General features: G+C 39.4%; 1 protein-coding gene across 3 annotated transcripts in view; it reads left to right on the top strand.

Moving 5' to 3' along the window:
- Nucleotides 1–18,810, top strand: part of Adcy8 (adenylate cyclase 8) — a 196,252-nt gene that overhangs the window by 96,280 nt on the left and 81,162 nt on the right. For all 3 annotated transcript variants that reach the window (XM_069991418.1, XM_069991417.1, XM_069991416.1), the window contains exons 6-7: nucleotides 10,196–10,354; nucleotides 15,258–15,528. In XM_069991418.1, the coding sequence (XP_069847519.1) occupies nucleotides 10,196–10,354; nucleotides 15,258–15,528 (430 nt within the window). The remainder of the gene's footprint in view (nucleotides 1–10,195; nucleotides 10,355–15,257; nucleotides 15,529–18,810) is intronic.

Here is an 18,810-nt window from a genome sequence, read left to right as displayed (position 1 = left end):
GGATTTATCAAGGCTAAATTTTTGTGTTCTTAACTTGTCTGGACACAATTTTTTATTCTAAAAAAAATAATTTGAGGATCAGGAAACAAAACCACTCTTGAAACCTATTCTCACTTTTAATGCTATATGTAATTTAATTCTATGCATTATCTAGCAAAGTTTCCTAGCCCTACATTAGGCCACTGCCTCAGCCCTACATAGCTTAGATGATGGAGTAGGTCCAGAAAATTCTGCCAAAGAATGCTTCCTGACTCTAAGAATATATGAAAACTACCAAATTATTATTGTCATGAAAAGAAAATGAAGCTATTAACCTTCCAAGTCTTTTCAATACCGTTCCATCAGCAGAAATCATGTGCTCATCGTGACAGAATCCTACCTTTGATGAGCAACACGTTGACATTTGTCACATTGGAAGATTATTATGTAATTGTCACTTGCTTTTAATCCCATCTGTCTTGGTGGGAAGTAAAAAAGAAAGTTTGAATAGCAATTCCACAATTCTCAAGGCCCACTTAAAGGAATTTCTCTAAAAGTTGTCCAGAAAGCGAAGAAGAGGTCTCAGATGGTGATCAAGTGAGTTGAGTATTTCTAGTGCTTTGCTATGAGGTGCCTGATGGGAACTCAACTCCTACCCTCTTCATCTGACCAAGAAGACAGACAGAGACTACATATGACTCCATTACTTTTTCTCTATATTCTGTGGTAGAGAGACAGAAGTCTCCTGACTTAAAGATTATGGACAGAGGAGCCTAAAGTCCCTGGAGATCAGCCTTTGACATACAGGAAAGGCTGAACACTGTTCTTAACTGGTCCTTTGGATTTTTTTGCCAGTCCTGGGGTTTGAACCCAGGGCCTGTACACCATCCCTGAGCTTCTTTTGCTCAAGGCTAGCACTCTACCACTTGAGCCCAGAGCACCACTTCCAGCTTTTTTTGTGTTTCTAGTACTGAGAAATTGAACCCAGGGCTTCGTGCATGCTAGGCAAACACTCTACCACTAAGCCACTTTCCTTTACTGGTCATTTGGATACTTGGGACTCTTGCCTAGAAATTTAGGATGAATTATAATAAAATTTTAACTGATTTCAAGAACAACAATGGAACAGGCTCCCAAGAGACTGGAGATTGCTACCATTAAGTACTTGTATGAAACTTATTCTGTCTGATGTGTCAACATCGGTTTTCTGGGCTTTATCATGTATCAGAAACTATGCCAAGTTCTGTAAATACAGCAACAAACTCATTTTCCATGGATCTATGCCCATGTATGATCTTAGGAAGATCATCTGGATTCACTACATATAAAGTGAAGAAACCAGACCAACATTTCTGATGCCTCTGTTTGTGATGAACAATCTGCAAGTTATAACCATATAAACCAACCTTAAATAACTTTCTATAAGTTCCATGGGAGTTCTTTTATCTTGACCTTAGGCAGAAAATACACTGCAGAGATAATACTGTTTCATGAAATGGGTCATTTGTTATCAAAATGCTTTAAGATACTTAGGACATTATCATTTCTCTTTCTAGTATCATTATTGTCGATGTAAGGTCCTTCTGGAGAGTTGGAGCTGAATAGTGAGACATGAAGTTTACTATTAAAGGAATCCTCTTTCATCTGTTTATTAAGTACTGAATTTAATTCCTTAGAATAAGGCAATTTGGTCACCTATATCTTAGCTGCATGAGTCAGAGTCCATTAATATCCAAAAAAGCCCTTGATTATAATGTAGAGACCTGAGGTCCAGCATCAATTCTTCTAGATAACAAAAAAGCCTGGCACAGAGGAATGAACCAGAGCTCTGAAATTAAGCACGCTGTAGTTACAATTGAGTCTGACTTGTAAAACATCCATACTTACTGACAAGTACTACAGTCTGAGAAGTGACTGGTAGGTAATATTTTCAGGTACTTGTATATAGAAGAGAACCCAACCAACATAATTTAACCAAAAAGTCTTCATTAACTTCAAATGTGAAGCTAAAAAATAAATAAGCTCAGCCGGGTACTGGTGGCTTCTGCCTGTAATCCTAGCTACTCAGGAGGCTGAGATCTGAGGATTACAGTTCAAAGCCAGCCCAGGAGTGAAAGTCGGTGAGACTCTTATCTCCAATTAACCCCCAGAAAACCAGAAGTGGTGCTGTGGCTCAAGTGATAGAGTGCTAGCCTTGAGCTGAAGAGCACAGGGACAGCGTCCAAGCCCAGAGTTCAAGCCCCATGACAGACCAAAATAAATAAAGAAATAAATAAAAATAATAACAATAATAATAATGAAGCTAAAAGTAGAGTAGTGACTATCAGGAGCTGGGAAGTGTATAAAGATAGAGGCAACGGGGTAGAAGATTTGTGATTAGATTTTATCAATATACACTATCACTACATGAAGGTATAGAAATATAACACTGATGACATTAATTTCTAAAATTAACTCATGATAGTTCTTTCATGAGCAAAGGATCCCCATAAATACTTCTCAAAATAAGACACATAAATAACTAACAAGTATATGAAAAACTGCTCATCATTAATCATCAGGAAAATACAAATTAAAGTCATAATGAAATGTCCTCTCATACCTGTCAGGTCAGCTTATTATCAAAAGGTCAGAAAGACAAGTTCTGGTGACTGTGTGAAAAAAAAAGAAATTTTTGTATACTGGAATTCATACATACCAGGACTGAGAATGAGCAGATGATATGGAAAGTTCCTGAAAAAACGATGAATATAACCACCATATGACTCACCAATCTCTTTACTGGGGATAGACAAAGATAGATAAGTAGGTAGGTAGATAGGTAGATAGATAGCCAAATTACATGAACTCAATATGGCAACGACATCTGAACTCTCTCATGTTTACTGTAGCATTATTCATAATAGCCAAAAGGCTAAATGGAATTTTAAAAATACACACACATTTTCACCCATAGTGTGCAAGAATTTCCTTTTTCCCATATTCTCACCCGCACTTGTTATCTTTCTGACCTTTTGATAATAAGACATTTCAAAGGGTGTGAGATGACATTTACATATATAGATGGACCATTCAGCCATCAAAATGAAGGGAACATTGCCATTTACAACAACATGCATAAATGTGAAGGAGATTATATTAGGTCAGAAAAGCCAAGAAGAGAAAAACCAATACCATGTGATGCCACTCAAGCAGAATCTGAGAAAGTTGGTACTGTAGAAAGAACATAGTGCAAAGTCAGCAGAGGCAAAAGCATTAAACTGTATAGGATAAACATACTAAAAATAAAAGGATGGGCTGTGTGGCGCATCTGCCTAGCTAGCACTAGGCCTTGAGTCCAAGCCTTACTCTCACAAAAAAGTTAAAGTGTATGGTATATGTGTGTGCATGTGTGTATGTTCGCACAGGTATGTGTATATGAGACATATGTGTGTGTATATATCTGTGTATATGTGTGGCGTGGTGGCATGCATGTGGTGTGTGTGTGTGTGTGTGTGTGTGTGTGTGTGTGTGTGTGTGTGTGTGTGTGTGTGTAGTGATGAAGTAGCCCTTGGTAATTACTAATCTCCAAATCCAGCAGAGGTTAGCGTAAGAGATTCTGGAACTGACTCCACAGGCATTGGGAAGTCACTGTGGCTTGAATCAGGAGCGTGAGGCAAACATGGAATGAGAGGAAGAAGGAAATGTTGGGAGATATTTTGTGCCAGTCTAGGGAAGTGAAGCAATGGAAGTAATGAGGAAGAAGGGAAGTTCTTCTGAAAGTTACGGAAGAGGCAACAGGCCATGGAGAAACTTTTGTCCCATCAAATATTTGTCATGGCATTAAACTTACTTTGTTTCAATTGGCAGCACTCTAAGAATCTTGGTCAAAACTCCAGTTTATTAAAGACAGAACCTCTTGCTGGATGTGGTCGTGGCAATTATTGATTTGTTTAAGAATGAATGTTTGGGGAACCATGCTTAGGAATGGGGGATCCCTTAGCCTATAGCAGATCCCGCCTCTGCCTTTATAGGACACGTTGTATAGGCTGGCTTAACTTGGAGCCTCCTTGGCTTCTTCTGTAATGTAAGAACAAGATTCCTCCCTCAGACCGCTCCTTTAAAACTCCCGATAAACTTCCAGGCACTGGTGGCTCACGCTGGTAATCCTAGCTACTCAGGAGGCTGAGATTTGAGGATCACAGTTCAAAGCCAGCCTGGACAGGAATGTCCATGAGACTCTTATCTCCAATAAACCACTAGAAAAGCCAGAAGTAGCGCTGTGGCTCCAGTGGTACAGCACTTGCCTTGAGCTGAAGAGTGCTGGGACAGCGCCCAGGCCCATGACCAACAAGGAAAAAAAAAGTAATGGTAGTAACATGTTTATTGAATGTTTTACATGCATTCACTCCTTCCATCACCATAAGAATTCTGGTTGGCAAATATTGTAGCATGAAGCATGGCTACGGTGTGAAGTACAATAGTCCAGACCCTCTGATCAGAATGACATCTACCACAGACAACCAAGGCACCTGACAGATGAAAGCACTGGAAATCAAATACACTACATTTCCAGTGAGGAGACAGGATAGTACCAAGGTGTCTAGTTACCCTAACTGAGTGGGAAACATCACTCATCAGGCTGCCAATCTGGAACACTATGACTGAAGCCATTGGTCTTATTCCATATGCTATCTGGCTTTCCAGCTCTACATTTATGCACCTTCCCCCAATAACTGGAATCTTCCATCCATTCAGGAAGGAGACAGTTACTACATGAGGAGGGGAAAGCCAGTTACCAGTTGAAAATAACTAGAGTAAACCCTCATCCAAAAGCCTCACGATGCATTCATTCTATGTAAAAACTTGATTTTAGCCACATGGTATTAACTAGATGAATGAAGAAAAAAGACGCTATAACTTTATTTCTAATGAAGCTTTTAGTAACATCGCATGAATATCAGCTCATAAAATTAATTTAATTAAAATCAGCTTAGGTAATAGTTCCTATTAGAGGGATGGGAAAGTGGCTCCTCTTAATACACCCCGGGTCTATTTCAGGAAGTCGTGATAGCTAAGTAGATGCCAGCAATCGATGCTGGGTTCTGTTATATGCAATATCTTTATTAATGACCTATTCAAGATGTCCTTGATGAATCTTAATGAAAGCTGTAGAGTTAAGTCCTTTCAGTGCAATTGCTAAAAAGTCACAGGAATGACACCAGAATGCCAAGTAGGAACTGGCTTTTTCCCCAGCGGTTAATTAGAGCAAAAGTCCTAATCCTGTAGCAAGATTGCTTTGCCAAGCAGAGTGGCAGAGCAAGGACTTAAAAACAGGCCTAATTTTGTTTTTCCTTATTTGAGGCAAGAATGGCCATGCCTTTCTTTCTTCTTCTTGGTCCTCCTTCTTCCTCCCTGTCTCTCTGTCTCTCCCCCATTTCTGTCCCTATTTCTCTCCACCCCTCCTCTTTCTCCCTCTCCCTCTTTCTTTCTCTTTCTCTCCCCCACTATCAAGGCAGCACTCACAAGTCTGCACTCCCGTTAGAGCTGGAATTTAGCAGTAGTAGTTAATGAAGCTAATATCAATGAAATACCCACTGTGGCAGGCATTATGCTGAATAATCTCCTTGGTTTATTTCACTTAGTACTGGAACCTTGTGAAGAAATCAGTTTCTCCATTTTTCAGATGCAACTCAAGCTCTGATAGGATGAGACATACTTGTGACCAAAGATATGCAGCTTGTAAGCTTGTAAGTGAACAGGGCCCTGAGACAGGCTGAGCAGACTCCACAGATGGCCACAGGTGCAAGAATAGTTCATAAATTTTGTTTTAATGGCCAATAGAAACCAAAGAAAGGATAGCCACTAGACATCAATAGGCAGGTTCATATTCAATAGCATGAGAAAAAAGCTTATAAATTTAAAGAAGAACATATGGGTAATGCACACATATACTTAGGAGAAGCCCGGGTTTTTTTTGTTTGTTTGTTTTTTTAATCGGCTTTTACAAAAAAAAAAAAAAAAAGAGAGAAGGACATCCAGCTCGGTGATGGAAAATGGATGGTTTTAATTCTCTTTTGTATCTTCAGTTTTTCAGAGATAATCATGTAAAACATGTAACTAGAAAAAGAACATGTTATTTGAAAGAGAAAAGAAGCTTTGACAAGGAAGATGAGCAGGAGGCTATTTGTGTGAGAATTCTCCAGAGAGATGGAACAAAAGCTGTGTGTGTGTGTGTGTGTGTGTGTGTGTGTGTGTGTGTGTGTGTGTGTGTGTGTGTGTGTGTGTACATATATAGATATTCAGTCATAATGACAGTGCTTTGGTCAACAAGGAATGACCTACAAAAGAGTCCTAGTGGCGAAATTGGTTAATCACTTGTAGAAAACTAAAGCTAGATCCTTATATATCACCCTGCACCAGAATCGACTCCAAATGGATCAAGACCTCAGAGTCAAAGCAGATACTCTGAAATCATTACAGGATGGAATAAGAGAAACCCTAGGTCTCCTTGGCACAGGCTAAAATTTTCTTAATAGAGACTCAGAAACACAACAAATCAAAGAAAGGTTGGACAAATGGGATTGCATGAAATTTCAGAGCTTCTGCATGGCAAAGGACATAGCTAGCAAGATCAATAGAAAGCCCACGGATTGGGAGAAGACCTTCATTAGCCACACAACGGACAAGGGTATCATATCTAAAATATACTTGGAACTCAAAAAATTAAAGGCTAATAGACACATGAAGAAATGCTCAACCTCCCTAGCCATAAAAGAAATGCAAATCAAAACAACACTGAGATACCACCTCACCCCAGTTAGAATGGCTATAATCAAGAACTCTAATAACATCAGATGCTGGAGGGGATGTGGACAGAAGGGAACCCTACTGCATGGTTGGTGGGAGTGTAAACTTGTTCAACCACTTTGGAAAGTAGTATGGAGGGTCCTCAAAAGACTCCACATAGAGCACCCTTATGATCCAGCAATCCTACTTTTGGGAATTTACCCAAATGATCACAAACAAGACCATACTAAAGCTACCACACAACTATGTTTATTGCAGCCTTATTTACCATATTTAAGATATGGAACCAACCCAGATGCCCCTCAGTAGATGAATGGATCAAGAAAATGTGGTATATATGCCTCCATCAGAAAGAATGACATTACCCCATTTGTTAGGAAATGGAAAGACTTGGAAAAAAATCATATTAAGTGAAGTAAGTCAGGCCCAAAGAAACATAGGTCTCATGGTTTCTCTTATTTGCAATAACTCGTATATGTCTGAGACAAGCAGAAAAGGTCAGATAAGTTGATGTTAGGTGAAATGAACCCCAAGATAAGTATTCAAATGTTTTTTTTCTTTCATGCAATTGTTTATAACATATTTATAAGATGATTTCTTTGTTGCTTTGTATGTCACTCCCCCATGGTATAACCCCTGCTTTCACTGTATTTGATGTTGGTATAATTCGTGGAGGGGAAGGGAAAAAAACAAATCGTTTAAATAGTGATACAGGTGGATCCATCGCAACAACAAGATGTACCAGTCGTTATGTCAAAAAACGAACTTTACAACTTTGGCAGGCGGGGGTGGGGGGTGGAGGGGGAGATGGGAAGGGATGGGAAGGGGAAACAAAGGAGGAGTCAACAATGCTTGATAAGAAATGTACTCATTACCTTGCCCATGTAATTGTAACTCCTATGTATGGTATTTTCACAATAAAAAAAAAGAGTCCCAGTTCCATGAAATTATATTACCTAGTGGTATTGCCCAGTGTAATCCTGCCTGGTGTAGATGAAGTAAGACTGTAGCATCTTCCCTCTGTTTGTCACATTAAGGCACTCACAAAGTGATGAAATTACCTAATTCTGCATTTCTCGAAGGTATCTCTGCCAGTCACTAAGTGACATGTGCCTCTAGAGAAACACTTAGTTTAAGGAATTGTTTCATATTATCGTGGTGACTTACAAGGTTAACTATAAAGTGACCAGGAGGCTGCAGACTCCAGTTAAGAGCTGCTGCTATAACTTGAGTCCAAGGGAGTCAACATTCCATTTTTATGAGAGAAAGTCTTTTTTCCTTTTGTAAATGAGGTTTTCAACTGACTAGATGAAGCCCACACACATGGAGGGTAATCTGTTCAACTCTAAGTTTATTGATTCAAATGTTCATTTCTCCTAAGAGACAGAGATAGAGATGGAGACGGAAGGAAGGAGGGAAGGAAGGAAGGAAGGAGGGAAGGAAGGAAGGAAGGAAGGAAAGGAGGGAGGGAGGGAGGGAAAAAAGACAATCCAGACAGACTAATATTGTAGATTTTCTTTCAAATGCATAACGTACACCTGTCACAAATAATAGCATGAGCATAAAAGAAGGACCATTTAGTAGGAACTAGCAGGTGTAAGAAGAGAGTGATTGAGATGAACAAGATTGAAATACACTATATGCATTACGAAAAGAAAATAATGGAACCCATTAAACTTTTACCTTAAAAAATAAGGAAGGAGGGAAAAATAGTATAAATAATAGTAATAGAGGGGATGAGTATGTCCAACACATACAGACAGACAGACAGACAGACAGACAGACAGACAGACAGACAGACAGACAGACAGACAGACAGACAGATAGACAGATAGACAGATAGACAGATAGATAGATAGATAGATAGATAGATAGATAGATAGATAGATAGATAGATAGATAGATAGATAGATAGATAGATAGATAGATAGTGGCAGATCTTGAGTATGATCTGATTTGCATCTTTGGTTGTCATGGCACTAGCAAATTAATCTAAGCACTATGCAAGTCTGGTTGGTAAATCTTCTCCTCTTTGGCATCTGCTGGCTAGTCTCACAGGTCTTAGAAGGCAATGCATTGTTATATTTTTGACAATGGGCTCACTTCACCAAAGCGCTTCATTTGGAACACATTTTAAAGCAGCCTAAAGATGTGCAGCTTTGATCGGTGACACAATGTAACTTGGGTTTGACAACAAAATTCCTTCCCACATGGAAACATTTCCACACTTCTGTTTTTCAACATGTTCCTTTTTCAGAGCGTCAGTTTCTTTTGAGAATTGATTACCTTCTCCCACATTACCTTACACCATCATCTTGAGTTGGGAGAAACAAATCAAGCAGGCTAGGTTTTTCTATTCAAATATTAGCTAAAGGGATAGTAAACAGTAATAGGAACTCATTATACAAAACTCAGAAATTTTAGAATATTTGGAGAAATTTTTTGTCAGAGAATAGAAAGGATAACTCATCTTTGACAACCGCCAAGCATTTTGAATAATAACTATTGAAAAATAACCATTGTAATTTGCATGATGGAAACTCTTCTACTTGCTCTGTTTCAAAGTATTATAGTCTGCTATTTGAATCTCTACATAAATGTAATGTATCAACTGCAAACTAAAATTATTGGGCATATCCTGGATGGGGGGGAGAGATAATAACTCTGCTTTTGTTCATAATGTTCCCTGACTAGGCCAGTCTGACACGGAGCCCGTTAGGCTGCTGGGTTTGAATTTTGGTAAATCTCCAAGAGTAAGAACTGAAAGCTGTGAATAAAAGTCCTCTGTTTTCTTCCTCTAGCTCCATAGATTGCCTGGCTGGGGTATGAGCCCTGGGTTTGAAAGAACTCTGCTCTGAGGACTAGAAGGTCAAGGAAGAGTTTTAAAGAGGAAGTGACACCTGTGTCACTTGTGTTTGGAGGGAGCATCTGTTCCCCAGGTCCCACTGGGCCATGAGAGGGCTAGCTGAGACACAGATGCCAGACTAAGGCATGAGCCCCTATGAGGCCTGAGGTTAACTTGAACAAGAATGCCCACCAGGGAGCCACCAAGAAGAAAACAATGAAGGTTTCTCTCTTTTTTGTTTTTCTTTTTCTTCTGCAAATCAAAAGGGCAAGAAGATATAGAATCAGTCATCTGCCCCCAGGTTTATTCACTAGTGAGGATGAAAGATTCTCGTTCCATTTCCTGAGACAGGGATTATTGCATAATGCGTTGGGGGGAAGCTTATAAGAACACTTAAAAAGTACAGATCAAGAACTGAAGGTGTCTCGAGGAGAAGGAGCAACCGAAAGCCTTCAAGAAGAGGGGATATAGAACGAACAGGGGACAAATGTATGGAACAGGCAAGGCTGGGGCTGCCCCCGGGGTGTAAGGATGCCCATTCTACCCTTACAAATATGTGTCTGGATTCATCTATGGCTACAGGTATGTGCGGTCAAGGACGAAGCATGATGTGGACATGCGGATTGGAATCCACTCGGGGTCCGTGCTGTGCGGCGTGCTGGGCCTGAGGAAGTGGCAGTTTGATGTCTGGTCTTGGGATGTAGACATTGCAAACAAGCTAGAATCTGGAGGAATTCCTGGGTAAGACAAAGCACAGCCTCTTCTCTTGCTTGTCATTTGCTAACTTTGTGACAGCAGGTGTCATGTGAGCAGAATCCAGAGACAGAAGTCAAAGAAGCAGTTATTTGGGCCGAGATCAGACACAGACACTGGCCCTTGAACAGCTAATGAATTGCACTCGAGGCAGAAAAGGATTATGGGACTGCACTGAGATGTTCAGGTTTCTACCCTGCCAAGCAGTGCTCCTCACACTTGGCTGCACAGATGAATAACAATAATAATTTAAGAATGCCGGTGTCCAGACTCTGCAGCAGTTCATTGAAAGCCAAACCTGTGTAGAATCTATTTTTAAGTTCTTAAACCAATTCTAATGGGAAGCCAAGGTGAAGACCTATTGATCATCTATGTAAATACAACCATAGGCTCAACTTCAGAAATTCAGGGCTTTTCTTGAAAACTCATCTACATTCCTGCTTTGGCAGAAAAGCTTACTCAATGTGCAACCCGCAAAGAGGCTAGTGGCTCCATAGTATGAAGAGTGGAACTCACAAGACCTCAAAATATGTGTCAGGTAGTCAGTTGTACTGATTTGCTTCAGCCTGAGGCAGATGGAAGGAAGGAAGGAAGAAAGGAAGAAAGGAAGGAAGGAAAGGAGGGAGGGAGGGAGGGAGAGAGGGAGGGAGGGAAGAAAAGGAAGGGAGGGAAGGGAAGGGAAGAAAGGAAAGAGAGAAAGGGAGAATGAACCATGCGTGTATGCATACATTTATACGTGTATATACATATATTCTTGAGCTTTTGTTAAGTAAGATAATGCATACAGACTCCTTTGTCCTGTGCTCATTAGATATTAATCTAATAATTAGATATTAGATATTAATTTTAGCTGCAGAAGTTACCTTATGATTCAGAGGCAGGGTCTTAATCATTAAGCTCTTCTTGTGTTCAACTTGCACTGCTATCAAACTCTGACCAGCTTTAGGCTAGGTAAATTCTCATTACTCCTGGACCAGTTCCATCATCTGAAAAAGTGCAAAAACAAGATAGAAAAAGTAATACATATCACTTAGGGCTATTGAAAAATGGAAATTATATGGAAGTATCCATAGAGCCAAGCATACAGTTATATTTCTTGCTGCAAAATAACATTTATGCAAAGGAAGCATTATACAATTGTTAGCTCTTATTTACTGCCAGGACTGTCATTATTATATCCTGGCATTTAAAAGCAATCAGAAAATGTCAGGCTTACCTGAGATTCAATATATGAGAATATTTGCTGAGAACTGATTCATTTCCTTAGAGGGAAATGCAACCACCAGACTCTCAGCTTTGCAAATGCCTGAACCCAAAGCTCAAGTTAGTAGCAGAGATGAAAAAAGAAACATTTGAGACACAGTTTCTATTAAAACATTTCAGTGTATATTGATTAAAACTTCAGCGGAAGAATCAGTAATGAGTGAAGGTGAAGATGTCTTTCAGTACTGAAAACATGATATTGATTTAGCATATGCAAGTACTAGTCCCTAAATATGTTATCATTCTATCCCTGACAGAATAATAAAATGTAAAATCCAGATAAATTTCCAAACAGGTTGGATATTTATTTTGGTTATTTTTCAAGCAACTCACCCATCCAATTCCATAACTGCTCTAGGAAATCTTTTTGCTTAGGCAAAAAAGGCAGCCTTCCATTACCTTCAATGTGTTCTGGAGCTACAAAGGCAGGCTAGGATCTCCATACTCGGGAAGGTCAAATGATTTGTGTTCTCCCAGACCAATATGACAGAGTGCCCATGTATTAGCAAAATACATTATGGAAATACTGTGTACTTATTTATCAAGAGAGCTCAAACATCTTTCAGACATTTTTAATACCTTTTAGTTAAAATCAGGTGATCAGGAAGATAGAGATGATGTATTCTAAGTAGACAGAAATTCATTGTTTGTAGTGTTTCTTCATGTTGCAATTAACTGTACTCTCTGTAGGCAAGAATTTAGCAGAATGAACTAGAAAAGTAAGAGGATGGGTAGGAATAAAACTAAAAGTGAAGTACATTGAAAATACTGCTCTTGAAACTAGAAAAATGAAACATTTCATTGGGCTTTTTTCTATGCATTATTTCCAGAATCACAAAATCCAACAAAGAATTAAATATCTAGCTTATTTATTCATCCACTCAAAGGAATACAAAGTTGGTGTGGGGAACTTTTGAGCTGAATCAGAGAATCAGACTCAGCTAGCGAACACACAATCATAGGCTGAACTGAAAGCAGCGCTAATTACTTGAATAGCTAAAAGAAAAACATGGGGACCTGGGTAATTTCTTATGTCCCAGTGCATTTTTTAATCTTTTACCATCCAGTGTGTTTACTTGTAGATTTATAGGCACATTTCTAGTTACCATAAATGAGGGGAAACATGCATCCTATGTTTCTTTGGGTATGGCTTAATTTCATTTACTACAGTTTTTTTTCCAAGTCTATCCTTTTTTTTTGTTGTTCATGGGACTTGAACTCTAGCGCTGGGTACTGTCCCTCAGCTCTTCAGCTCAAGGCTAGCACTTTACCACTTGAGCCACAGAGCCACTTACAGTTTTCTGAGCAGTTTATTGGAGATAAGAGTCTCACGGACTTTTGTTCCTGGGCTGGCTTTGAACCACAATCCTCAGATCTCAGCCTCCTGAGTAGCTAGTATTACAGGAATGAGCCACCAGCGTCCAGCTCCATTTTCTTACAAATGGTATAATATCATTCTTTCTGATGGAGTAGAATGCCATTGTGTTTATATTCAGTACCACATTGTTTTTGATCCATGATAAATTATACAGGTCTCTGGACATTCACACAGTAGGACCAAAGGAGGATATACTTAGATATACAAGTATATTATATATACCAAAGCAATGTGCATATATATTAGATATACAAAGGGTACATGCATATGATCATATAAAATAATATTTATCAAAATGAACTCCAGCAATGAGAACAAGGGTGTTTTCCCCCCTTGGTTACAGTTTTTGTTTACCTTGTCTTGTTTGTTCATTTATCTGTCTTTGGGAGGGTAAGGAGAGCACAGAAATGGTGCGACAAAGGGTGAACAAATGCCGCAGGGATACTCACTTGACACTGTTGAAAATGAACTGTACAACTTGTGGAGGAAGAGATAGAGGGAACAGGTGACACTGTTCAAAAGAAATGTACTTATCACCTAACTTGTATAACTGTAAACCCTCTGTACATCACCTTTACAAAAACAATAAAATACATATTTTAAAAAGAAAAGCATGGGGGACAGTAATGAAAGGTTGTCAAATAGCTGAGCTTTGAAGTAATAAGGTCAGAGAATGGACGCAGAGAAGGCACCATTCAGAAATCCGCTGGTCTCAGGGGACGTGGAGAGTGTGCAGGCAAGAATCCATTGTCTATACCACAGAATTAAGGAATACAAGGGAAGGGGTGGGGTGAAGGTATTGAAGGGATGACACAGAGCCAGATGCATTGTACACATCAAAAAAAGTACTTCACTTAAAATTGAGATAAGTAAGAGGGTGGGTGGGTCGGGAGAGGTGGGTGAGAATGCTAAAAGAAGTGACATCGATCAAGACTCACGGCATTAATAACCTGCTTTAGTGAATGGCAACTCCACAGCTACTTAAAAGTAAGAAAAATAGTCAAAAGAAAGAAACCTAGGTGGTCTCCTGTGAGTCCTTCAGAAGATATGGAAAATAGACAAATAGTGTGATTACAGTGGCATCTTTGAGAATACTCCTAATTAAGTATCTGCTTTTATAGCATGCACCATGTACTGCACACTGTTTTAACTACTTCACAAAAATTCCCTCATCATACTTATGATAATTAACTTATGAGATAAGTATATTGTTTATACCACTTTTGTGGGTAAGAAAATGATCTCGGAAGCATTTGTCTGAAGACTTCTCAGCTAGCAAGTGGTAAAGCATGGATTTGAATCCAGGCAATCTAGCAATAAAGTCTGTGTTCATGAGCACCTTGCTCATCTTTCAAGGTCACAGTGGAATATCACAAATCCACTGGTTGAGTTAGGCAGTTAGGAAAACAGAAAGCTCTTCTTCACATGGAACTACTTGATTCCCACAAATCATTTGCTCCTTAAGGTATTTGTCATTCAAAACAAAAAAAAATGATGAGTTACTGTGACAAACAAATGTACAGAAATGAACCATTTAACTTGTAAGTCTAGCCAGCTACCAGCATGGATGTGGGCCAAACTTGGTCCTTTACGTTTTTCAAGACACATAGGGGACATTTTATTTTATCAAGATGTTCCCAAAAGATCTTCAAGTATATTTTTAGGGACTTATAAAGCTTAAACTCGTTCTTAAGATGATTATAGACCAGTTGCAGAAATTAGATATATAGATATGAGCAGTGAAATGATAGATAAAGTCCCAGAACTATAAGGCGTCTATTGTTGCATGATAGTTTGGCCAATCAGCACATCACTTGTTCTAATATAATCAATACCCCTGGTGGGGTGGGAAATCAAGATCTTGTCCATTCTTTCTTTTTCTCCATTTGTATTAACATATATTAGTTTTACACAGGAGTTTCCCTTTGATGCTTTCTTATAGACAAGATTTTCTTAATTATGCTGATAGTCGTAAGAAAACTCAACAGCGTTGAGTTTTGGGTGTGATCAGTAGGACTGACTAGGGAATGCAGCGGCTTCTGCAGTAGTCAGTGTCATCTGGCTCATGGATTTATTCCTGTACGTCCTTATTGTTTGAATCCTTATCTGTTAGGGTGGGTGTGGCAGTGCACGTGCACGTGGTCCTTGAGGACATATCTTTAACAGTAAGCCCATGTGCGGCCCTGATGTTGGCTTTGCACAGACAAGAAGCATCATGTGATAGATAACACAGGTTCTGTATATACGCAGGAGGATTCACATTTCCAAAGCCACGCTGGACTGCCTCAATGGTGACTATAACGTGGAAGAGGGCCATGGCAAAGAGAGGAATGAATTCCTGAGGAAGCATAACATAGAGACCTATTTGATTAAGCAGCCTGAAGAGAGTTTGCTGTCCCTGCCTGAAGACATTGTCAAGGAATCAGTGAGCTCTGTAGACCGGAGCAACAGTGGGGCAACATTCACCGAAGGATCCTGGAGTCCTGAACTTCCCTTTGATAACATAGTGGGGAAACAGAATGTAAGTCCTCTCTCCCTTCCTCTTTTCCTTCCTCAGCAAATGAATGCCTGAGTGTACCTGCAACCAGACATCACAAAGAAAGCCCATTGCTCTTTAACCTTTTCTCCACTGAGCACTCTAATTGCAAGTGATTAAGCAATCCCTTAGGGAACGAATTAACCTATGTACATAATTTCAGGAAATGGCAGAAATGCCATAAGGTTTTTTTTTCATCCTCTTCCTTTTCTTTTCTCCTTTCTTGAGCTAAAATTTAAATGTCCTGAAGAGCTGAATTATAACTTTTATCAAAAATATCACTCATATTGGAAAAGGTAAGCCTGATGTTATTAAACTAAGGGAGGAGGTCGAGAGCAGGAAAATATCTGGTTTGCGGGTAGCTATCACTCAGCAATCGTGATTCCCTCCACAAGACAAAATCAAGAAGTTGCTATTGATTTGGGAACAGAAAAGCAACACCAGGTGACATTCAAAGTAAGAGCAAGTAGGTGCAACAGTGATATGCAATTGCAAAGTCACCCACTGCAAGAGGTACATCTTGAGATTTACATTTTGTATGAAGCACGGTCTGTGACGTTCATACATAAGAAATAATTGACGCATAACCAAAATTATTTCTCTTATTTCATCAAATATCAGAATCATTTTATACCAATGATAATGCTTTGATTCTGAGAAGCCCCAGAAAATGAAAGCTGTACAGGGTCATGTCCACGTTCAGAAAATCTGCAGTGTGTCTTCCCTTCCGCCCTTTAAACAGAGCACATATAGTTGAATTTGTGTTATCCGCCGTGTGGCTCTAGTGTACTTTTTCAATGGACTAATGGGAAAAGCCAATATATGAGAGTTATCTCACAGTTTGCTGATGTGCTCCCAAGCCAAACAGAAGGGAAAGAACTATGAAGTAACAGAACAGACCAATAGCACTTGGAATTTCATGGAGACATTGAAGGCTAGATGCATTTATGTCCACAGACCAGAACATTTCTCATTGATGTGTAGATAAGAAACATCTGTCTGCTTAAAGACCTTTAAAGTGGAAAAGGTTAAAAGGCTGGAAGTCTCTCTCTTCTGCGACTGAAAGATGTGTGAAGCATTCTGAGCTTTTCTGTAATTTCCTTCCTGTTTTCTGGATTTCACTAGAAAGCCCACAAGCAGAATCTAGTTCTACATGCCTTGGAAAAGACTGCTCTTTTCTGAGTGTTCAATTTTCATTAAAAAAATATATATTATTCCCATACAAGTCATCATCAGTTTCAAAGCAAACTTCTTTCCATTCCTGAATTGTGGTGCATGGTAGTTTGCTCTTTTATAAACAATGGTCACATGCCAGGAGGAGTGGGTGTGTGGGCAACTGACACCGTCCTCTCTGTTGCTTCAGCCTATTTTTAGCTTGAGTCTGAAGGCTGGTTATTTAGTGAGAAGGAGCTACATGCTTCCATCTGAATACCTCAGTCTTTTTGCATGGTTTTCTCTTTCTTGACTCTTGAGATTTTATTCTTATTTTTCATTTTGGAAAAGTCTCTCCACTTAAGCTGGTTTGGATGACTGAAATTATTCTTATGATTCTAATCTCACTTGTATCTATACTTGCTTCTAATAATTGAGAACCAAGAATAAAGATACAGCTACTCCATTTCATTTCATAATTACTTCATCAAGTAAAACTTTGCAAGAATAATTGAAGTATTTCCTTGTCTGTTTCCTAAAGATGTTTGCTGGTGTCATCAAATGGTTATTCTAGAAGATGTTATATTAGCCAAAGCTCATTGTTCTTGGGGTCTAAGTATATCATGTATTTCTTACAATGCCTGAGCTGTGGCTAAATATAATAGTCTGTGATGTCTTCTGTATGAACAGCCTCGATTCATTTTGACTTTTTGGACTTTAGAGCTAGTGAATGTGTGCTGACATTCATAAATAACCTTATAATTGAACCAATTAAAATGATCACAGCCACTTAGAGTTTATTTTGTGCTTAGCTCCAAAAGTCAGTAAACCGTGGGCACAATTCTGATATATGACATACTCTTTGCTGGGCCTATGTGGTGCTAAAACTCTCCAGTGAATTTATTCCATCCAAGCCCAGGCCTTCTGAATGTTTGTATCCAATACATTAAAATATACTAACCTTAACTGTTAATTTTCCAGCTACACTGGCCATATGTTCTGTCTCCTATTTTTTTACATTGTGTGCTATGAAATATTTTTAATTACAGCGCATTGCATGGGTCACATTCTGTGCCATGTGTACAACAGATGTGCAGATAGAGACATTTCTCACTCATGCACTAGAGATTAACCAAGCATCTATTTAATGCCAACTACAAGGGGGGAGAAGGAGAGGAGAGAGGGAAGTGGAGAGGAAGGAAGAAGAGAGTAATGAAACATTTAGAGTTAAGGTCAGCCAGTGTGTTATACACCTCATGAATTATCCTGTTCAACCCATACTTACAATAATATCTGGTTTGACTGAACTTCCTTGAATGAATTAATGAAATAATAGAGGAGAGTGGCCCAGGAAGCATACTAGTGAGGCTTCATCTCTGGGATTTTTACATGAGTGGCTGGATGACGGATGGATCTGCAAATTAAAATAAACAATACTGGAAGAGGAGACTGACTGACAAGGGGAGACAAGGAATTCTGTTTAGGACCCACTGCCTTCTGAGAAATTGGGGAGGATGAGTCCGAAGGTGGCTGCATGGATGCTTCTGAAAGCTGAGAAGTAAGGACCTGACAGGGAAGGTGGATCTGCCCCTCATTGTCATTGGAGTGCTAACAGAAGGCAGGAGAGAGACAGAAATCACCACAGGAGATATGTGAAACTCACAAATGAGAAGACACAGAGGAGAAGACCACCAGATGGAAGAGGTGAGGAGCCATGGATGCGTGGCAGGGAGAAGCAGTGGTTAGAAGAGAATGAGGGAGTGTGACATCTCAGGCGGGAGGGACATTTTGAGAATGGGGGATCATCAGCAAAGTCAAGTGCAGCCACAAGGCCTAGGAAGTTGAAGACTTAAAACTACCAATCAGAATCATTTGAAGCACACCACTGGCCCGAAGAAGATTTGGTAACACGGTGAAGTCAAAAGCTAGTTTGCCAGGGTGGATAAGATTAAGCTCTGAGATTCCAAGAACTCCAACACTAGGTGGATGGTAAATCATGAGTAGGGAATAAAGAGACATCAGAAAAGCCCAAAGCAGGGAGGAATTAAACCTGTAAACCTTGTGGAACCTTGTGTTTCGTTTCAAGGGGAAGGATAGAAAGGTTTTAAGCAGGGT

This window comes from Dipodomys merriami, unplaced genomic scaffold, assembly GCF_024711535.1.
Source record: "Dipodomys merriami isolate MVZ:Mamm:240054 unplaced genomic scaffold, mDipMer1.0.p SCAF_4, whole genome shotgun sequence".
NCBI classification, from domain to species: Eukaryota; Metazoa; Chordata; class Mammalia; order Rodentia; family Heteromyidae; genus Dipodomys; species Dipodomys merriami.
This window is presented reverse-complemented; position numbering and strand designations above follow the sequence as displayed.